Genomic DNA, 23,427 nt, shown 5'->3' with positions numbered 1-23,427 from the left:
CATTTATTTTAAAACAAACAAACATTTAACATAATTTAAAGATAAGGATAATAAAATAACAAGTTGTTCTAGAGATATATAATTCAACATAATAGATATAAAGATGACAACATTCAACTCTAGTTTGCATTAGAATCTATAAATCAACATTTCTCTCTAGTACCAAACGTTCTCTACAGATGTACACATTTCTTTTCTTATTTCGAAGATTGAATCAAGTTTCACTAATAAAAGCTAGAATCCGCACATAATTGTACATCATTAATTTGATTAGGAGACCCTGAATGCTCTTTTTGGCTACTTAAAACTTTCAAGTATTACAACAACAAGAAAAATGACATTATTTAAGTATTTATTTCAATAAAAATCAACAAACTTGAGCTAATTTTTTCATTGGATAATCGGCAAGACACTAACAAAAAAATGATTAAAAGAAAATTCTTAGGAACCAAACAGCGAGTGGCAAGGAAAGGAAAATAAAAAAAGACTTACGCGGAAAGGAAATCAGCATGAGAAACAAGGGAATTCCAACCAAGAGAGGAATACAAATCCAAGTGACTGTTCAAATGTTTCTCATGAATCGAAATCCATGCAAATATAACCACAATTCCTTTCGATTCACTTTAGATGCCAGTGTAGAAAAGAAGAATTAAAATAGAGAGATGGGATGTGAATATGTTAAATTAACTCAATTTAGCAGCTGTAATATTGAAAAAAAATGAAGTCGGTAATAAAATTATAAAACATCAACTTGCAGTAGTAGAAATGGTGGATTATTGCAAGCACAATTAAACCCAAAATTAAACACTGTGAAGCAGAAAGAGGAAGCACCTAGTTTATAGCAGTGGAATCGAGCTTCTCTTTCGGATCACTGGTGCAGATTGCAAACTTCTACAAGATTATGACAAGATCAAGTAAGGGGCTAGAATATTCAAAGAAACAAACAAGAGAAATCCAGCAAAGTTACCAGTAGAAGATATCAGCAAAAGAATTAAATTTGATTGTTCGAACTGCAAAGAAAGAAATTAGGGTAAAAATTTAGCTTTCCTTTTGCTTTCCCAAATTTCCCAACAGGTGAGTTAATATATATATTCCGGGTCTCACCCGGTTTAGGCCAGGTCACTCGGGTCAGACTGGGTCACCCGGGTCAATCTAGTTTTTTCCTTGCACCGATTTTTTGTGTTGCTCAGAACGGTCTAGGCCCCAGACCCGGTCGACCCGCCAGGCCGGTCCAGGTTTAATAACACTGTTTATTTATATATTTTTTAATAATTTTAATGTGGTTATGATAATAAAAAAAATATAAATATATTATTTTAATTTAAAAAATATACATATAATGTGTTTAGAGTAAATTATATTGTATTAAGTCAAACCAAAATATATATATCGTCACTAATTGAATTTGAAGCCACTTCATTTCAATGGCTACCTAGTCATTGGAAGTAATATCCAGATTCCTCGGCTTTGTTCTGAGGTAGGACAGTAGGCTTGCAGAAAGGGTTGAAAAGGAGGCCAGTTACTCTTAGTTATGCTTTATTAACAAAAACTAAAAAAAAATTAAAACCGGGCTCAATGTGTTTTTTTTTTTTTTTTTTTCATATAATTGATATTTAATTAAACATAAAAAGATAAAATGGATTGGGTTCGGGTGAGGCATTTGCGTTCTTTGAGCAATGCATGTCTTTTGGTATACAAAAATATCTTTCTGTCGTATTGTTTAAAGCATCATTATATTTTCTTTTAATGGTGCAACGAGTATCAATGATGATGGTTTGATATATATATATTCGTGTATGCTTAACAAACCCTTCTTCTGCCCTTCAACAAGCTCTATTAATATAGAAAAATAGATTAAAACAAATTTCTATGTGAAGTCTTCCCTTTTATTACAAGTTAATTTTGTACAACACACGTCTTGCTCTAGTGAAATATTGATTTTCTATAGGAATCATAAACAGGTCATATATATGATTAGAGATATACATGTAATAATTTATGTTTTGGGTTTTACATATGCTAATAATTTTTCGTATAATTGAAATGGAGAAGACTTTTATTTTATTTTATTTTATTTTATTGAAAATAATTAATATTAGATAGTTACATATTCATTTTGATTTTCTTATATCATAAGGGAAATACAATTTTATATTCAAATTTGAGAATCGCTACCGATTTCAATTTTTCAAGAGTTTTGGCTTTTGTGACTTAAAATTCACATTTTTTCCTATAATTCAATTCGTGATGATTATAGGTAGAAAGTTTATATTCTAAAGTCATCGATAAACAATTAGTTGGACAATACTTAACAAAGTTGCCACAAAATATATAGATTCTGAAATCAATTTCTTTTGAATATTAGTTTCCAATTCTCATTCAACAAGTAATATGACATACAAAAAAAAAAAAAAAAATACTACAAGCAATGCATTTATCAAATTCAAAATGGGTTTAAACACGGAAACACTATGATATGATTAATTTTTCATAAGAATATTGAATAGTTACAATTAAGTGATTTACCTAGGATAACATAGTCATGAAACTTTCACGAATATACCTGTATAGTTTTTTTACCGTAATTCATGAACCCAATTACCACAAAGAACATATCATGCCAATTATAGTGAAAACGAGTTGGGAAGAGGTTGTTAATAATAGATTGCCAAGAGAAATATGTAAAAGAAATTTTGATCCAAAATGATTACTTGTTGGTCCATTCTTAGTATAGATAAAGTCCATCTTGTTGTGATAGGAATGAATAAGAACACATAAGTTTTAACCAACGTAATTAGGATACTCATTGTTGTTTCAAAGACTCTACCTACTTTATTTATTTTAAAATCAAAAAAATTTGAAACAAATATATACAAAATAGAGATATTTCAACCACCCAAGTAAAGAACTATTACATATAATAAAGAGATTAATAAGTTTAGATAGGAAGCAACTTAAAATAAATAAGATTTGATACTTGAATATTCAATTTGATAACTTACTACTAATTCTTTTTTCTATTTCTAAAAAATTAAAAGGTAATCTCTCACATTCTGCTAGGGATGAAATGAGAAAAATGATAATTATTATAAGTTGATACCACAAATTCCATCCCTAAAAATCATATTTTGATTGTGCCATAACTACATTAATTGTACTTGAACTGTTAGATAATCATAGCCAATGATGACATTATTGTCCCAAAGTTATTACATATTCATACATGAGATTTTTACTTCATATGGCCCCTTGAAGGTCATAAACAAATCTAAGGATTAAATCATATTATTTATCTTAATATATTTATAGGATAGATATCCAAATCCAATCACATGCCTCCTAATTCTAAAGTTTGACTAATGTAATTTTATCTATTATAATACTAAAATAAAGTACTTTTTAATTGATTTCATCTTTTAGGAATTTGATTTTTTTTTTATTGAGCAATAACATAAATCTTTCAATAAAATACTTCTTGTATAAATATCAATTGTACCTACAGTTAACAAGTCAAAAGTGTACCTTAATTCCGAGTTAGTAATTCTAGTTCAAATCATGACAATATAGGACATGTTACAAAGGGATTTAGAAGCAAGTAACCAACCTGGAAAGAGTAAATCAAAAATTTTATGATTGATAAAGGGTGTATTAACGGTGTAAGAGTAAGTAAGTAAACATATCATGTGTAGCAAGCAAACACATAAAGACACAATTAAATATTTCTAACTACTACCTTTTTTCTTTTTTCTTTTTTCTTTTTTCTAATTTGAATAAGTTATAAAAGAGAAAAAAATAAAAATGGGTTCAACCATAACCAAACATGGAACTGAGTTCAAGTTTCAAGTAAATTTACTTATAAATTTACTTAAATTAAATTAAGAGAACAAGAGTGAAAATGCATTTAGGGCAATAATATCATACATGAAGTTGAAATAAAATAGAAAGACTATACTTCTATTCTAATCTAAACTTCTAATGTAAATAGAATTTAAATAATTGTATTACTTCTTTTTACTAGTACTATATTGGTTGCAACAAGAACTTTTGTAATTTGATTTTGAGTTAGTAACTTGTTTTTTTTTTTTTTTTTCTTCTTTGTTTAGAATAGGAAAATAGACAAGTTGAGTGAATAAAAACCAAAAAAAGGTTAATGGTTAATGGTAAAGATGTTCAAATAAAGGTTATTTTAGAATGTACTAGTTGTGTTTAAAACAATGTTAATAAGATATCAATAGGCATTTCTAGATATATTACTTAAAAGAAAAGACATAATATTATTTTAAAGCATTTCAAAACAAAAACACTTTAAAAAACAACTGTTATTATATTGTCAAACACTACTTAAATCAATCATTTGCATTTGAGTTTTACAAGGAAGATGAAAGATAAAATATCAAAATATATGTGTGTGTGTGTTTTACATCTTCTATATGAAAATGTTTAATTTTCATAAGATCTTCTTGATTGTTCTTCCAAAGATCCATATCTTCTTAGGTAATTATAATTCTTTGGAGCCAATTTTAATTGTTCAATAAAAATATAATTCAATGCCATTTGTGTTTTTTCCTTAGTTTATCAACTCTCATCTGAAGCCAAAAAAAAGGTAAAGTATTATTGTGCTTTGAAGTGATTTCAGATCTATTAAATCTCATAATATTCTCCATCACTTAAACATGATAGATACACCATGAATACCCAAAACTCAATCAAGTCAGGTTTGATTTATACCCGATTGGGTTCAAGTCGAGTTCAGGTAAGCATTTTAGGTTTAGATTTAGGTGTAAATTTTACAAAACCCAACCCATAAATACCCATTATCATCCCTAGTTCCAATGGGTGACAACATGCATTGGATGAAACGATTGCATTGCCAACGACAATCCATTGGATGAAAAGAGAAGCGAGCTGCTAGTTGAAACGACTTGCCTCTATGCCTTCCAATAAATGTTTTCTTTGTTCAATATCCCCCCCTCCTACACATTCCCAGCCTTCATTCCCATTATGGTGGCACACGGTTCTTCACAGAATGGACCAAATTTATCTCATTGTAAAAAAGAACAAACATTTAGAGGAAACGCTCGTGTTTTTAAATAAATATAAATTCAATAATCAAGTCGTTTATTCTAGTTGATTCAATAAATACAATTAATTTAATAATATAATTGAAAAACAGCATTAAATAAACCAAATTATATATATATATATCTCTCTCTCTCTCTCTCTCTCTCTATATATATATATATATATATATATATATATAGAGAGAGAGAGAGAGAGAGAGACTCTTATCAACTTAAAAATATTTTAGAAAAAAATATCTTCTCAATATTTAATAATAAGATAAAAATTAAATGAAAATAAAAATGGAAAAAAAAATTAAAACTCAATTCTTAACAATTCAAATTAAAAAAATCCAAAAAAAAAAAAACCAACTTCAATCAATCTACCAAATACACAACTTGATCATAAAACTAAATAACCTCATAAAAAAGCAAATTAAATAAAATAATAAAATTCAAATCTTAAGACAACACAATGTTAAAGAGCAAAACAAAAAAAAAATCAACTTCAAAAAACAACAAAAAAATTGACTTTCAAAAAAGACCTATGAAAACACACAATTCAACTCGAGTTAATTTTAGAACTCGTGATTTGGAACATAAGATGAAAACTAACCTTATAAAATACAAATCTAAAAAAAATCATGAAGCCATATCATAATCGATAAAATAACCAAAAAAAATTAAAAAAAATCAATCAAAAAAAATTAAAAACAAAATAAATATCAATAAAAAAAACAATCAAATCAAACATAAAAATAAAATAAAGCAAAATATTGAGATATGAAATTGAAAACAAAAAAATAAACCAAATAACGATAAAAAAAATAGAAACAAATTGTATATATTAAATGACATCAGATTTAAGGTACGAAATAAATAGCAATAAATTTAATACAAAGAACAGATGATCAAGGACACCTCTGCATTTTGCAAAAATGCATGCAACCAATTATCTTCACATCATTAAAATCAAAGGTTCAGATTATCTGTTGGCTAAACATAAGGGTAGTCCCTGAAATATTAACAATTTATTATTATCATATCCCACCCAGTACCTCTATCACTGAAATAAACCAGCCACCAACATCAAACAGTCAACAATCTATCAATAATCTGTTGTATTGGGAAGGACAATTTCAAAAGCAAACTTGGACTTTCGTTTTGTTAGGAGGCAGATTGAAAAAACATGGAGTTCCAAGTTCAAAGATTGGGATACAAGTAACAGATTTATATTACATAAAGGAGGCACAGTTGTGGATCTCATTGAGCTACACCCTAACCATATTTATTCGGTGTTCTCTGTATTTCGTTCTTCAGATATTCTCATGTATCGACCAAAATAATTGCAAGAAAACCAAGCTATTTCTGTGGCAGAGAAGGTATATCAAAGGACAAGATCCCTTGGAAGCAACTCAAACATTGAAACCAAGTAAAGAAGTTGATATGATATTATCAACTTATTGTCTCAAGATTGTATGTCTCCGAGAAACAAAAAGACACTAATAGTTTCATTTTCTTATTCCATTTCAAATCAGATGTATGCTTAACAAGCACTATTGACCAAAACGATTACAGATCAATATTGACGAAAACATCAACTGGCTTCATTACAGATCCAGAAACAAGCTCGAAAATGTTGTGTTGTATCCCCCCCCACCCCACCCCATAATGCAAGGACAAATAGATTCACTGGCACAACTCATTATGTGAGGAGACAGAAACGGGAGACAAACAATAGTTTAAACTCTGTTTTCATTCATATAAGGCAACATTAAAAAAAGGAAGGAAAGAAAGAAACGAAGACCTTCATTTTTCTATTATCTATAGGAAGTCTCAGTTTTCCATTTGAACTCTAGCTTTGGGCCTATTTGTTAAGATGATGAACATATCTGAATTAGGTGCAACTATCAAATACCTTCTTTATTCATGTAAGACGTGAGTACACAGATTCACTCCAAGTCTAAAAAACTGCCAAAATGTGCATTGTTAAAACCAGTGTTCTTTTCCCAGCAAACCTGCAAATAGAAAGACAAGTAGAGCATGAACAAATAATTATTCAATGTATATTGATTTTTTGAATCCACAAAGAAACAACAAAGGAAATTGAATTCAAAAGCACGCAAGAAGACTTTTGCCATTCACCTTCTCTTCATGTGGAAAAAAAGATGTCAATAATGATGCATGATATGAACATGCATCTGGATTAAATGGAATAACCATTCAACTCAGATGTACCACAGAGAGTGAAGCCAAGAGCAATCCCAGTCACTCGAGGCATAGTAATCCCTTGCAGCCCACACTGAATTCTGCCACAACAATAAACTGCCTTTTCACTCGCTCCATTAGAAGATAGAAGTTCCTGGTCATGAGAGGGGCAAAGAATACACCTGACTAGGGTTTGCCAACATCCAATATGCACCAACACAAAGAAACTGAAACATATTCATCCAAGGGCACCTTAGAACGCACCAAATTAACCACTATGTTAAGTTCATCAGCCTATTCAAGCATAAAGGAGTAATTCCAATCCCCAGCAGAAATCACATTGCAAATCCTCTGTTGTATAGATTGCTGGAACCAGACATCTGATACTTCAAATCCTCATAACTAGGAACAAATTTGCTAAATCCCATCCCTCCATTTCCTAGGAATTCTGGCATACAAGGATCACTAACGTTTTTTACCTCATTCCAACCACCCAAACTGCCATTTGAGATGTGCACATTTCTAAGCTGTTGAGCCGTCAATTGTGTAAATGATGAAGGTTTGTTGGGCGGGGATTGACCAAGAAGCACAGGTGAAATGGAGTACGTATCATCTGGGGGAGAGAATCTATTCCTGTAGCGATCTGATAACCTTATGTTCTGCTGTGCAGAAATTGATTGCCGCATCAGCATCTGAAGCTCTGAATCATGATCAAAAGGACTAAAATGAGGAGGCAAAGCTGGCTTTGCATCAAAGCCTGGATTATTCAGCCTTGCTGACAGAAATCCTTTGCCAACTTCCATTATTGCAGGATCAATGAATTCAACATCCCCAGAGATGCCAATGTTCCGAGATAGTGGTGCAGAGTTTTGTAGAAAATGATTTGCTGGAGAATAAAAAAAAAAATTAAAATTCATTGAAGAGAAAGACAACAAAAAGGCAAACCATCATAAATTATAAATCACAAACCAGAATGGTCAAAATCATAGTGCACTGCCCCATGAGTAGGAAAGCCTGGAGGTACAACTCTACTTGGCACTGAGAATCCTGGTGGGGTAGAAGTGGAAGTTTTGGAAACTGTTCATGGCATTGCAGCAAAAAATAAATAAAAAAGTTAAGTACGGAGAATAGTTCCAAAGCTTCATAAGAATGGCAAAGAACAAATTTAAAATTCAAGGAAATTCACATTCAAAATCTTCCTGTGATAAAGTTTCTTTTTTTATCAAAATCTTCGTAAGTTGAGGCTTTGCATAACTGACAGTACAAGCTATGAGGATTCAAGCATTTTAGTATTCCCAAATATAACTAAAAACTGGACAAGAATCTTTCTAGATAACTCTTCACCCAACATGTGAACAAAAACTAAAATAATTGCACCGATGATATGACTAAGCACCACAACTCCTGTGACTTTCTCAACTCTGGCTCTGACTTTCTAAATAGCAATGGAATTTCTTGCTCTATCTAAAAGGCATCATTATCACATGTCAAGATTTTACCTTCAATAGCTCATCTCTAAAATTTATCAATGGTTTAAATTCTGAAAATTTATCAATATTTCAAATTCTGAAAAAGAAACTAACACACTCCATCCCTCCCAAGATTGATACCAAGCAAGCATAAAATAAAAGATTTGATTAATAAGGGAGCAAGATAGAGAAATAAAATTTGAAGGAATTTTCTTTCATAGAATACCCTCAGCATGTGAGCAGGAAGCCACCGTATCATGTTATGCTTGCATATCCGTCCATAGGTCAAATTGGATATGTAATTATTGGAATAATTGTTGGAGACTCAAATGGTGGATATGCAAGCATGATAACTTATATGCTCTTCTATATCTCCATGAATCTAGGAACTTTTGCTTGCATTGTATTATTTGGTCTATGCACCGGAACTGATAACATTCGAGATTATGCAAGATTATACACGAAAGATCCTTTTTTGGCTCTCTCTTTAGCCCTATGTCACTTATCCCTAGGACCCCAATGACCATCCAGTCATAACTATAAAGCAGCTTAAAATATCAGTAGTTACTTTAATCTGTTATTTAGAAAGATGACCTTCCTTAGGACCAGAGCCTAGAAACCATCTTCATGTTTATTCTAAATAACAGGCATGCTTCCCACAGTGGTATGAATGAAAAAGGAAACCATCCCTAATAAAGGCTGCAGCCCTTTCCACAACACCTAAGAATACCTAGATAGCAATATCTGCCTCCCAACTTCAAAGAGTTAATATTCCAAAGGACAATCTATCCCTTCATAAAAAGTTAGTTTGTTGTTCTGAAACCTAAAGCCACCTTACACATTTGGGAGGTACCAAGGCCCCACCAAACATTCCAGTTCTCTACATGTCCCTGTCGCAGGGATATAGCTATAGCCTAACTGGCAGCAACACCTTTTCAAAAAAGAACAGCTCAAGTTTAAATCCTCCTTCCCCAAACTAGTGAATAACACCCCCCCTGGAAAAAAAAAGACACATTCTCCAATAAACAAGAGATGAATCATTCAGATATAAGAAAGGAATGGCATTCCCCATGATTCAAGGAAATAAATCAAAAACACATTTGTTAAGATAGGAATGGTGCTAGAGTTTTTTACTGAATCTCTTACTGAATAGTGTAGCCTGAGTGAATGACACGATATTAATTTTAAAAATACCCTTACTGATAGTACCCTATGCCATTGCTTTAGCAAGAACTGCCAAAATGAAAACAGCACATAATTTAGTTGGGAGTATCCCTGGCATATTTCTTTATCATAGATAGTCTTCTGAACTCAGAGCATTATTCACAAATACATAAAGGATGTATCATGCATCATCATATCATACATGGAAAAACAAATGGATGTCCCGTAATACAAGACAATGGCAAGAATATGTTTGGCTAAATTTAACAAAAATATGCATGAGGGCCAAAGCAAGACAGCAATGGTACTACAATGGCAAACCATAATACATCCAGTTACATGAAAAGAACAGCTTCTGAAGAAAATAGGAAGATGCATCATGCATTGTATCAAAATAGACGGCACTCACCAGAAAAACTAGATGTAAAAGGATGCTTGCTGAGGAAACCATTTGATTCCATGGAACTAATATTTGAAGAGATGCCACGATAATTGTCCATCCAAGGATCCTTGTTTTCAATAATATAATTTGAGGAAGAAGATTTATTTGTTGCATTTTCAAGTGAATGCTCAAAATTAGACAAATGATTAGAGAAACCATCCTGCCTGGCAAATGAGAACCTTGATTGACTACTCTCCTGTACTTTTCGCATGCATGGTATTTTGCGACAACTTTGTTGCTTATCGTTATCAGCCAGCAACTTGACAAAACTCTGAGGTGATGTCAACGAATCTTCCCATACACCAGAATCAATGGATAGAATATTTGAGATAATGCTGCTCTCATCTGTATCTAGATCAAGTTTATAGTCAATACTAGCTAAATTACTACCATGTTCTTCCAAGCACTTCCCTGGTCCTACCTCTGACAAGACACTAGAATAGTTAGAAGACCTATCCCACTCAACAAGGCCATTAGCTTGCCTGTCATGCAACCCATTAGACAAAACAGTGTTGCCAGATCTGAATGGAAAAGCAACCTCATCATGCTTAGCAGGAACAATGCTTGGATGTACATTCTCGCCTTGCTGCCAGGAATGATAGGTTGACTGCTCCAAATACTGTTTTGGAGAAAGTAAAGATGATATGGGTGGTTCATGATGGATGCTTCCAAAGCCCTGGACTTCCCGATCATCAAAACATAGTAAATCCTCAACAATTGCACATTCTCTCAGTGTTGGCGAGGATGAAGAATTACTAGGTGGCTCGCTCACAAAAGGTTGTGCACCTTGACTTTTGGCCAGTTTATGATTAGAAATTGAAATATCTGGAGTAACAGGTTCACGGTACTCATCTTTAAGGTGATCATCAATGCTAATTGATGATAATCCAGAGCATAGTCCCTGCAAGTCCCCATCTGCATGAAAATTTTCATCTTCATCCAGACCAGTAAAATAGGACAGTTTAGTGATTTTTGAAGGGCTAGTTCCAGCTGGTTGTTCATCAGTATCACTAGCGCTGTCCTGAGATGCTGGAGGACAAGGAAAATGGTCAATCGATGTTAGATTGGCAGGATGCACTTCACAGCTTCCTTCAGGTATAGTTCTTTTTATATCACCAGAACTTTTGGTGATCACAACTTCTGGCGCAAGACCATGGTCCCCATGTGATGTCTCAGGTTTATGATGGCGACTTCCACCTGATGATGACAAACTTGTAACTGGTGGCAAACTGCCAGCGACACGCGTAACCCTGGAAAAGCCATTGAATAGAATATAATAAAATTCTGAATGCCACATACCATAAGATAAAAGTCAGCATGCCACATGTCATAAGATGAAATTCAGGATGTCATATAACAGCAGATCTCATACCATGAAGATGCCCCATGAAGTGTATTGGATCTTCCAGCACCACTATCCGCACATGACCCACTATCCCAGTTCACAATATTTTGCTGGAAAGCAACAGTCAGGGTATTTCAAATAGTAAGAGCATTGCATGAGTAATAAACAATAACACTACTTTTGTAGATTTGTTCATTTTAACTTTACTGAACGGGGGATCATTCAATATTTTTACCTTATAATGATTACATCAGATTATGTAATTTAATGATCAGTCCTACAAGAATACAGTCCCCAAATGCATCACCAGAAATAACCAATTTTTTTTCTGAAAAGGCAAAATATAACATGGAGGCTTACATTTGAAGAGGTATTGGCATCAAGTTTGGCCGTGGATGATATGTTCCTATTGGTGGATTCATCTGATGAGGGTGGCAAAACATTTCCTGAACGCCGATGCAAATTATTTGTAGCACCAACAATTTGTTGTACTCTACTCCTTTAAAACAATAAAAGATAATTTAAGAACAATGCAGGTATATATGAATAGCAAAAAGACCAGGAATATTAGGCAAGTCTTCTTAAGCAAAGTAATTTAATGTAAGAGATATGAAAACTGGAAAATGGTGGAGACCAGATAATAACCTTGTAAAGGCTGAAACTAAATCATCTTTTGTAAAACTATCTTCCTCAGAGCCAAAATCATGCAAATATAAACAGTCCGGAATGCTGCAAGGCTGGAACAACAGAAGTATTAGCAGAGGGGTAGCAGAGAAAGCTCCATTCTTGGTATGTAGACTTGTAAAGGATGAATAGTTTGCATGTTCTTACCGTATTTTTCAGCCATGCATGGCAGTATTTTGTTGTTCCAAAACATGCCCTGTATACAACTCTTATTGATCAAAAGATTGTCAACAAAAAAGTAACATACAGAGGAACGATCATCTTACCTCAAGGATCTACCTTCTAAGACAAAACTGTGCACTGATTGAATACAACGAACTGCTTCATCCTCTTTTGCATATGTTATATACCTAACAAGTGAAAAAAGGTACCATGTTAACACTATAAAACATCAAATGACTACAGTATGACAGAATCCCTAATTAGGATTCAAGTTTCAGCCCACTGTGGGGAGGGGGGGAGAACATTTGACCAAAAAAATGGAAAGTGAACTTACACACAACAACTGTTGTTTGCAGCATGTTGAATTGCCCCTGTTGCGGTTCGAGATATAGACACCTTCAGAACCTTTCCATATTGGCCAAAGTACTCTTTTCGCTGAAGAAGCTGATAGAAACAAAAAAAAAATCCACCTCAGACTCCAGAAATATATAAAGAAGTGTAAGCAGATGCAAGAATTACTACAGCAGGATTACATCTACATAGAAGCTGTGATCAGATGCACAAAGATAAACAAGAATACTCACAGATTCATCTGCAAGATTAAGAGGTAATCCAATTATATACACTAGATTCCTTTGAATGACTCTAACATTGCTTAGATGCATCCTTCCATCAGATGTTTTTGGCTTCACCTTATGGGACTTCAGTTTTCTCTCTGAATTCATTTCAGCTACTAGCCTACATAGCAAAGAGTGCATGGTGAATGGTGGACATCAACAACTCATCAAATAGTATTTGTACACTGGAAAAAAACCGCACAGTGAGCATGATTATAACCTTTCACAGTTTGCTGCCATCCCCACAATTTTTTCTTTGTCATAAGGTGTACGACATGCTGGGCAGCGACCCTCGGAGTTATCCTTGTCGGCCATTTCCATAATGTGGTTCCAGCACCAAACACAGACCTGTGACAATAAGAGAGAAGAAAACAAATGTGAACAGAATATAATAGAGATGGGGAGAAGCCAACAGTCTTTTTGCACAGAAACTAATATACAAGTAAGGCTCATAGCTTAAACCTCATAACCACATTTGCATGGTTTCAATTGCTGATCAGTCAAATCCATCTCCTCAGCACACAATGGGCATGTCTTGTCTCCTTTGTCACTCATGATTGCCCTGGAGAATATTCAAGCAACATTAGATATATCTTCATATAACATAATTTAAAAATAATTCGGCCAATGCCAAGATTTCATAACACCCATAAAAAGAATCCACCCAATTCAACCAATTATCTCAGTTTAGACTAGTTAGAACAACTAAAAATAGCTTCTACACTCAAACAATAAACACAGCACGCCCAAGTTTCATAACAAAACAAAAGGTCAAAAATGTCAATTTTTTTCAATTTCTCAGCAACCAAACAGAGTATTATCAAGTAAATATTCATAAATTCTATTAAATCTAATCATGCAACTGATTGAAAAAAAACACTTCCTGTTCACTGACCAACAAAGTCAACAACAACAACAAGAAATACACAAAAATCAACAAATCAATTGAAAAAACAAAATCCAAACTAACCAATCTAAGAGAAATCATACATTTGTACATCCAAACTCGATTCAGGATCCGAAAAATCAGAATTCAATTTCCAATCAAGATGTGTTAAACAAGAGACGGATTTTTCAATTTTTAGATGGTCACTTTCTTTCTAGGTTTAACGATCTAGGTTATTATTATTATTATTATTATTCCAAAAAAAAATAGTTTCGATCTTAAATTAGTTAAGGTCAGCCAAAGTAACAAATCGAATAAAAGAGAGATTTCTTTTTCTTCCTGAAGAGAGAGACTTACAGTGAGGAAGAGAAAAAAAAAAGCAGAAGAGGAGGGGGAGGAATCTCTGAGCTTTGAGCTTGTGTGTGAGAGAAAGAGAAGGCGACCTCTGGATAAAAGTGAAAGCCACAAACAAGTGAAGCGTGTTTGCTAGTGGGTGTGTCCGTGTTTTATTTTTTATTTTTATTAATAATGATTTTTGGATGGACGGATGGGATGGTTGTGGGTGGGGTGGGATGGGATGGCATTGCTGCTGTTTGTTGTTGATGGATGGATAGATGATTGCTTGTTTTTGCGCTTGTGCTTGGGTGCTTTGAGTTTGCTTACCTGTCATTAACGTAATTGCTGCTCCTCTTCGTTACTTTGGGGTTGATTGGCGCTGGGTTCAGCCCTAGTTTTGTAAATTTCAAAACAAATTACTTTTATTTTTATTTTTAATTTTTTAATTTTTTATTATTTTAATATATTTATATTAAAAATAAAAATATATAATTTTTATACACTTTTAAATAAAAAATATTTTGAAAATTATCTTTAAAAAAAAAGCTTTATAAGTTAAGTTTTTTTCTTTCAAGATCGGGATTTAAGCTATTTGAACTACATTCTAGTCAGTTTATTTAAAGATTGGCAAGTCTAACATTTTAAAAACATTGCACGTGTAAGGTGATCAAAAATTTTATTCAAAAATTTATTAAAAATAATAATGAAGCTTAATTTTTCACTACAAACCACGAAATATTATCTTTATGAATTTAAATAGTACAATAACTATTTAAATAGTTTTATTTATTAATATTTAGTTTATTGAGGATTTTGCTTTGTGATGTTTTCAAGTTTGCCTTCTATAATATGATGTTGGCCTCATAACCGGGGTTATAAGTTTATAAGGTTAGCTTTAGTTGATTTCTATCTTTTGTAGTGTATTTTTTTAAATTATATTTTTTAATATTTAGCTCGTTATGAATTAACTTTTATTTTATTTTTATTTTAAAAAATCATCTTGATCTCATGTTTCAAATAACAAATTTGATAGATTAACTCAGATTTTTTCTATTGTCATTTTTTATATATATCTTAGATATCAATTTTTTAATAATTAAATTCATTTGCCATAATTACTTTTTTAAAGTATAATTAGATTAGCCAAGGCACCCAATTCTTTGGTTTTTTTTTTAAAAAAATTCCAAGTTTTGTGTGTAGTTTCTTTTTATGTCCAGAAAAAAATTATTTAATCCATGTAATAACACGAACTATCTATCTAGCACGTTATCTATATATATATAAAATTCCTTTGGCTGTAAAGCTAAAGCATGTGAGGCTGCCCTTTACACTCACTTGTTTACCCTGGCACTCGTTGTTTTGTTATGTATCTTCAAATAAAATTCTATTTAGATAATTATTTGTAATGATATTTATAAAATTATCCAATTACTATAGATTTTTTAAATAATATTTGATTTATTAAAAAAGAAAACAACAATTATGGCATGCCCTGAAACGCATGTCCAGTATGTTGTTGTATTGTAATATTTTAGAACTATCCCATTATGTATAGTTTTAAAACCCGACCTGGTGGTCGACCCGGTCTAATGACCGGGTCACGGGTCAGATGAGTTGATCCGAGTCAACCAAAAAAAAAGAAGAAAAAAAAATCTCATCCCCAAATGTTGTGTTTGCATCACAGCTGGCTTTAGATTCATATAACTCAAACTTAAGGCAGGTAATATCTGGCTTCTTTCATTTGGCAGATCCCAAATCTCACTTTCTTTGACGGACAACAACTCCCTTTCAATTTTCTTCGAGCGCATCAGGCTTCCGACTGCTCTTATGGCCAACGGAACTCCGCTACACTTGTTAACTATCGCTGCTCCAATGTTTTCAAAGTGACCATACTCCTCTGTCCTTTCTCCTTCTCATACCAAATGCAAGCTGCTTAAATAAAAGCCAGGAATCCTCATCCGACAATGTTTCTATATGTTGAACAGGATTTGTGGTCATTTTTTCAGCCATAATTCCCAAACGAGTAGTCATAATAACTGCACTTCCTTTAGCTCCACAACTCAATGCATCTTCCGTAGCTTGTTTCTCTCCTGGAGATCTGCATTTATTCGTCTTCATCGTTTTGGCCTTTTAAAAGGCCAAAACGATGTAGTTTAATGCTTCTGTAAAAAAAAAAAAGAGAGAGAGACCGGGCTTGCCCAGATCGCCGGGTTCCGGGTCAACCTGCTGGGTCAACCGGGTTTTGCCGGGTTAACTTCTAGGCGGGTTTTTACTTAGACCCGAACCGGTCCCATGCCCGGGTCGATCGGGTCCTGGATCCACCCACCGGGTCGGGCCGGGTTTCAAAACTATACCATTATGAAAACAAAGTTGAACACTTGGTGAACATCTATTGGTCATTAGGACTGCCGTATCTCCATGTCACAATAAAAAATTTGAATTCGTCTTTTCATTTGCTCACATTATAATCTTGGTCCTTGCTTCTTCTTTTTTTTCGTGATTGTAATTTATAATTGTAAATTGTAATTATAACTTGTTATGTAATGCAATTGTAAATCCCCCCACAAGACATATGCGAGAGGAAGCACAACAACTACACAACCACACCCTCTTAAACTAAATTAAAAATAAATTAAAATTAAATGATAAAATAACAAAAATAAATAAATTAAAATACCAAAATAAAACAAAAAAACAAAAGGGGATGTAAAAAAACGACTGCACCATGGATGAATAATGCAACTTACATTGTGATTAAGTGTGGGTGCATAACATTTGAATTACTGGAAACTTATATGGTTATTAACTTTATAACTTATAGAATTAGTCGAGATACATGCAAATTGGTCTGGACACTCATATTAATAAAAAATAAAAGTGTGGGTGAATAGTGATAACATATCGAAACACTTAACTCATTTAGTTTTTTTTAACTAATATTAATTATTTGTTAATATTAATATAGTTTTAGTGTAATACCATTAATTATAAATATAGAATTTATAAAAACTACTACATTACTTACTGGCTTCATGGAAAAACCTCTTTTACCGACTATAGAAAACAAAGACAATATTTTTCTGATTGGGATATAATCATACAAAACAAAAACAATAGGGTATGTTTTCTAATTAAAACGTATTTTCCATTTTTTTTTCTAGTTTCCTTTTCCTTTTCCATTTTCATTTTTTATTTTTTGATAACAAATTAGAAAATGTGTTTACTTGTTAAGAATGAAGATAATTTTTTTCATAAAAAAACATAAAGATTACAAGTGTTTTTTTATAAAAAAACTAAAACCATTCTTTTTTTGTTTTGTATTTGGTATAATCTAATTATAGAACAATTTGTTGTATCTGGGATAAACTAACTATAGAATATTAATTTTATTTTAATTCAAAATTATCATAAAAAAATTATACTACTAACAAACAAAATTATATTAAACTTATAATAAAAATTAAATTTATAACGCTAACTAAATATAAAAATATAAAAAATAATAATTTTAATACCTTACATTGCTAAAATTTGCTTTTATATAAAATAAAAAATATATTGTTCATGTTTTTTTTTTCCATTTAAAAAACATTAGAAAACTTGCAAAGAAAATCATGGAGAACTTCTTAAAATATGTTTTTCAGTATAAATTTAAAAAATCGATAAAATAATTTTTCTTTTATAAATGAAAAAATATTGTATTTAATATTAATTTTTTTTTAAATAATATATTTTTAAAACAGATTTATGTATTAAAAAAAAAAAGCGGGCACGGTTCCGAAGTCACTACGATGACCCAAGAATATTTTTCAAAAGGAGATAGACGAGCACTTGCGTCATTCAGTTCCACACGTGGCGATATTTGATTGGTAATTTATTTTCAAATCATGTGCTTGTCATTTATTCCTGCATGATCTGAGCCGTGCAATTTGCAAAGATAGCCGGCCAAAGTGCAACCACGCGACCAATTATCTTACAGAAAAGTCCGACGACCAGAAAGGATGGATGGAAGACCAGAGACTTATTATAACTAGTTAGTTCACTTCAGCTCTGGTTTCCAGTTTGTAAGGTAGAAAGAGAGAAAGAGGCTACCATTTTCATCATGGGCAAGAGCTACCCTACAGTCAGTGAAGAGTATCAGAAAGCAGAGGAGAAATGCAAGAGGAAACTCAGAGGCCTTATCGCTGAAAAACATTGCGCTCCTCTCATGCTCAGATTAGCGTACGAATATCTCTGTTTTTCTATCTGATATTTTTTTTGGAGAGTTTGAGAGGATTGAGTGGTAGTGATTGAAGTATGCATGGGGTTCTATATATACATGTGTGTGTGTTTTTGTTTTTGTTGATGTAGATGGCATTCTGTTGGTACGTTTGATGTCCATACAAAGACAGGAGGACCGTTCGGGACAATCAGATACCTAGATGAGCTTGCTCATGGAGCTAACAATGGTCTTGATATTGCTGTCAGGCTTTTGGAACCCATCAAAGAACAATTCCCCATCTTGTCTTATGCTGACTTCTACCAAGTAATGTTTGTCGTGCCTTTATTTGATTTATAAATCAATAATTATGTTTTCTTTTTCTTGATTTATTTATGATTGAGGTTTTTGTACGTGTGTGTTTGATTTTCCTTGCAGTTAGCTGGTGTTGTTGTTGTTGAAGTTACGGGAGGGCCTGAGATTCCTTTTCACCCTGGGAGACCAGTTAAGTGATTAGATCGTCGCTTAATAATTTATTCTTCATCTGTTCTTTGTCATTCGTGTTTTTCCGCTTTGTTTTGTGCCTGATATTGATGTTCTTTTTATCTAAAAAAAAAAAAAAACTTTGTCCAAAGTTCATATATCTTGATCAGTTTAATAGGATCAAGCTCTAGATATGCGCACAAGGAACTTTTGGTGGTCTGATGGTTTTCAATTTGATCTGAAGATCATATATTTGAGCTCATAGTAATGCAATAAGTTTGGTAGAGTTTGATTACTTTGTAGGTCATTCAGGATGCAGCTAATGAAGTCTGTTCTTTGTATGCTACACCACAAAGGAAATTCTATGGAGGAGGAAATGCTCTGGATTTAAGAACTTTGCTCCCACTGCTGCATTACAGGACTAACCTACAATGCATGCGCTTTTGTTTTTGGATGAATTTCCAAGTTTGAATTCAATGGACAGATATAATTTAGTGGCTTACTTATATCAGTCCTTGCTATCAAGGTAAACTGATTGGTTCTGAGTTTACTGAACACGTAAATGTTTGGGAGGGAAAGTGAGTAGTGTGAAATGATTTTTATTTGTGAAACATCATGCAGTGCTGATTGTGGACTTGAAAATAGATGATGTGCATGGTATAGTCCTTATATGGTAAAGATTGCTAGTTGTACTTGTTTGCTCCCACTAAAGATTAGGTTGAGTTTAGCTCGTACTAAATAATGCAAGCTCTGCCTAGTTGAGTTTCCTTCAACTCCTTTTATGAATTAGTTAGCTTGAACATGGTTCATTATGCTAGGTGGTGACAGGCCAAATGTGTTAGAGAGAAGGGGTTGGACAATAATAATATGGATTCCTTATACTGTGATTGATTAAAGATGTTTGCTCAGAATTGGAGTGAACTGTGAGATCTGTCAAAGAACCATCTCAATCCAATAACTGAAACTATTAGGTAAGGTTCCAAGATATGATTTATATTATTCTCTAACACATCCCCTCAAGTAAAAGCTCTTTGGGCTTAAAACTTGCACAAACCCACATTACCTTGTACTTAATTTTATCAAATAAATAGAGATGGTGAGATTTGAATTCGTGACCGCTAGGTCATTAAGGCTCTGATACTATGTCGAAAAACCATCTCAACCCAATAGCTTAAACTATTAGGTAAGGTTCCAGGCTATGATTTATATTATTCTCTAACAAGGTCACACGGCACAATTAGATACAAACTATTTAAACGCCATTGGCTGTAGTTCCTGATACCTGGAATTAGTTTAGCACTTTTCCTTCATTGCTTTCGTTGCTTTGATGGGATGTGGATGGGGCTGTTCAGATTGAAAAAGAGCTTATTATTGGTTGGGATATGATTGCAAAATGCAGTATATTTTCAAGTTTTTTTTTTCTGTCCTGAGAGTAGTATGATATGAATATTCTACAGTTGTTGAAATAGGAAGTGGCATGCCAGAAACAAACCATATTAATGCAAATTCTGACAACTGTCTCTAACGACCATTGTGGTATTTTGCTCTTGTTGATGTTATTAGCGGCCTTTTCAGAATTCATGCTTCAGTTTTTAGATGGTATTACTAATCAACCTTGCATTTGTTCAGGACAAGTCTGATCCACCTCCAGAATGTCGCTTGCCTGATGCAACCAAAGGTTTGTCCTAGATGAAAACCGAAGGAAATCATTATAATTTTGTAATTATGTTTCAAATGAATTTCATGATCTTTTTTCTGTCACTCCAGGTTCAGACCATTTAAGGGATGTGTTTGGCCACATGGGTCTCAGTGACACAGATATTGTTGCCCTATCCGGTGGTCACACTCTGGTCTGTTCACAAACATGGAATTAAGTAAAGAACTTTCTTCTTATTCTTTTTGTTGATGTGTACTGTTGGTGTTTGCGGATATATTTACAGGGGAGGTGCCATAAGGAGCGTTCTGGATTCGAGGGACCCTGGACCCCCAACCCACTTGTTTTCGACAACTCCTATTTCAAGTAAGACACATTCAGCTCCAGAGATGTTCTTTCTTGACATATTTCTGTCTGGAATTCAGATCTTAATGCTTGATTTTGCCATTATGTGATTGTCTCGCTGTTATTCCCACAATCTAATACCAAATCTGTCGTTCAGAAAACAGGATGCAATCAAGTAACTAATGCAAGTTTTGATTCTGTTGAACAGGGAACTCCTCAGTGGAGAGAAAGAAGGTCTTATCCAGCTTCCATCAGACAAAACTCTTCTGAAGGATCCAGTCTTCCGTCCCCTTGTTGAAAAATATGCTGAAGTGAGTGACTGGTTATTTCTTCTAGATAATAGCTCATAAATTTTAAAAAGTTGCATTAGATGGAAATTTCATCCTATCAAGTTGACAATAATCTGGTCCTAAAGTGTAATCATCAAGCTTTGACACGGTGGTGGCATTGTTTCAGGATGAGGATGCCTTCTTTGCAGATTATTCAGAAGCTCATTTGAAGCTGTCGGAGCTTGGGTAAGCAAAAAAAAAACTTTCAATTCTGTCTCTCTTTAACCAGTTACCTTGTCCATGTACTTTTGTTGTCTCTGATCTTCTCCTAAATTTGTCCACTGCTGCAATTGCATTTAAGATATGCTGATTCTTAGTGAGGAACTGGGACTAGGCTCATGAAGCTGCTGCTGCTTATTTAATTGCCGGAGGCTGGTCTGTTATCATGGTTATGTTCTTAGATCTGATAAGACAAGAATATATGAAAATGGCTATGGTGGTCCATATTTGTATGTTTCAGTGTGTTGTAATATAAACGTAAGCAAGCTACCTTTTATGTAGTGCTTGGAGATGGAATTGTAAGGGTTGTCATACTAGCCAGTCTTATGGTGCGGCCAATAATGGTGGTAGTTTCCATCCATGGATTATAAATTTGCAATTGCTTACACAGATGGTTTTCATACTAGCCAGACTTATGCTTGGTGTTCGGCAGCTGAAATGATAATTATAGGGTTCTAGGCATGGGCAGGGTTGGTTTTTCTGCTCACCGGAAACCATTTCCTTCCTCATCTAGCATCCTGAACTTTTAAAACATATATGTGTGTGTGTATAGCATACACATATATGTTGTGTGTGTGTACATATATCTCTGTGTGTGTGTGTGTGTGTGTATGTATATATATATATATATATGTGTGTGTGTGTGCGCGTGCCGTGTATGTATATGGTACTGGAGCTTCTTTAACTGGTAAAGTGGTTGTGACGTTACCATCTACGTTCTCTTCTGATTAAAATTAAATCAGGTTAAAAATGGGTTCATGTTAGAGTGTTTTAGTACCTGTTTGAGAGTGGTTATGAATTTTGTAGTTGTTTTTCAAAGTAAATATATTAAGATAATATTTTTTTATTTTTTAAAAATTATTTTTAATATTAGTTTATTAAAATGATTTGAAAACATTAAAATATATTATTAATTTGAAATAAAGAAAAAAAAAATTTTAAATAAAAAATAAATAAGATATTAATAATAAGCATGAATGGATGGTTTGGCTCTGGCGTGATATCATCACTTGTTAGGTACCTTCCTGCTCGACAAAAAAATAAATATAAAAAAGATTTTTTACCGAGTATTGTTCGAGAGTGTGACTGATAATTTTTAAAATTATTTTTTATCTAGTTATATATATATATATATTTTTTTTTTTTAACTTTGAAACATTAAAATAATATAAAAAAATAATTTTAAATAAAAAAATAATTATACCGCACTTGCAAACAGGAGGTCAGAGAGCATCCGGGCTCACTTGCGGGAAAAGCCTAATTTTTTAGCCATGGCAGGGAAGATAAATAAAAAAATAATAAAAAGACATAGTGATTAGTGGATTTATTACCTGATCATAAGGATTCTTGTCAGTGGTATGCATAGGTTGTTTCATCTATTATTTTTGTTTGCTGTCCTGAGAATTCATGATCTCAACTTTAAAAATTCGTGCATATATTCTGGTAGCTCGTGATCGCTAGATTCTCTCAGTTTAGAGGTTGTTTCTTCTACGGCTTGGTAGGAACGACATGTCTCGCAAATTTTCAAGAAGACTGGTACAGATACAAAGTGTGTTCGGTATTATGGTAATTGTTGTGGTTGTGATTTGAAAAAAATTGTTTTATAAAGAATACTTTTAGTTGAGGTTGGTTTGAAAAAATAGGTGTTTGGTTAAAACTGTGGTTGGAATTAAGGTTGAAGAAAAAATTGTTTAATGTGTTAGGTTAAGAATGCTTTTGAAATTGAGGTTATAAAATAATTTTAAAAAATATATATTAATATTGATGTTTTTTAATTTAAATATTGTGGATTTAATTATTGCTATTACGTCATAAAATAAATCATA

The 23,427-nt window shown here is 32.9% G+C and overlaps 2 protein-coding genes across 2 annotated transcripts; one reads left to right on the top strand and one right to left on the bottom strand.

Annotated features, from left to right (window-relative positions):
* Nucleotides 1–6,798: 6,798 nt before the first annotated feature.
* LOC118048543 (uncharacterized) lies at nucleotides 6,799–14,597 on the bottom strand. The gene is made up of 14 exons (XM_035058296.2): nucleotides 14,395–14,597; nucleotides 13,614–13,713; nucleotides 13,372–13,499; nucleotides 13,119–13,272; nucleotides 12,869–12,978; nucleotides 12,639–12,722; nucleotides 12,520–12,568; nucleotides 12,334–12,425; nucleotides 12,049–12,187; nucleotides 11,716–11,798; nucleotides 10,311–11,593; nucleotides 8,238–8,345; nucleotides 7,206–8,154; nucleotides 6,799–7,078 (listed from the first exon to the last, which is right to left on the bottom strand). The coding sequence occupies exons 2-13, from the start codon at nucleotides 13,704–13,706 to the stop codon at nucleotides 7,604–7,606; spliced, it is 2,874 nt and encodes a 957-aa protein (XP_034914187.1). The 5' UTR covers nucleotides 13,707–13,713; nucleotides 14,395–14,597; the 3' UTR covers nucleotides 6,799–7,078; nucleotides 7,206–7,603.
* Nucleotides 14,598–18,315: 3,718 nt separating this feature from the next.
* LOC118048545 (L-ascorbate peroxidase, cytosolic) lies at nucleotides 18,316–21,987 on the top strand. Its single transcript, XM_035058297.2, has 9 exons — nucleotides 18,316–18,594; nucleotides 18,724–18,898; nucleotides 19,010–19,075; nucleotides 20,684–20,732; nucleotides 20,822–20,904; nucleotides 20,995–21,074; nucleotides 21,262–21,364; nucleotides 21,510–21,568; nucleotides 21,684–21,987. The coding sequence occupies exons 1-9, from the start codon at nucleotides 18,476–18,478 to the stop codon at nucleotides 21,697–21,699; spliced, it is 750 nt and encodes a 249-aa protein (XP_034914188.1). The 5' UTR covers nucleotides 18,316–18,475; the 3' UTR covers nucleotides 21,700–21,987.
* The last annotated feature ends 1,440 nt before the right edge of the window (nucleotides 21,988–23,427 follow it).

This window comes from Populus alba, chromosome 6 (assembly GCF_005239225.2).
Source record: "Populus alba chromosome 6, ASM523922v2, whole genome shotgun sequence".
In the NCBI taxonomy this organism is placed as follows: Eukaryota; Viridiplantae; Streptophyta; class Magnoliopsida; order Malpighiales; family Salicaceae; genus Populus; species Populus alba.
The sequence above is the reverse complement of the archived record's forward strand: the minus strand, read 5'-3'. Positions and strand labels throughout refer to the sequence as shown.

Bases quoted from the DNA above. Each gene is read 5' to 3' on its own strand.
- LOC118048543 (XM_035058296.2), bottom strand. From the start codon at position 13,706: ATGAGTGACAAAGGAGACAAGACATGCCCATTGTGTGCTGAGGAGATG. The intron at 12,979-13,118 runs GTGAGTATTCTT...TGTTTCTATCAG, and splicing joins TTAATCTTGCAGATGAATCT to CTTCTTCAGCGAAAAGAGTA. The intron at 8,346-10,310 runs GTGAGTGCCGTC...TGCCATGAACAG, and splicing joins TTTTACATCTAGTTTTTCTG to TTTCCAAAACTTCCACTTCT.
- LOC118048545 (XM_035058297.2), top strand. From the start codon at position 18,476: ATGGGCAAGAGCTACCCTACAGTCAGTGAAGAGTATCAGAAAGCAGAG. The intron at 18,595-18,723 runs GTACGAATATCT...TTGTTGATGTAG, and splicing joins CCTCTCATGCTCAGATTAGC to ATGGCATTCTGTTGGTACGT. The intron at 18,899-19,009 runs GTAATGTTTGTC...TTTTCCTTGCAG, and splicing joins CTTATGCTGACTTCTACCAA to TTAGCTGGTGTTGTTGTTGT.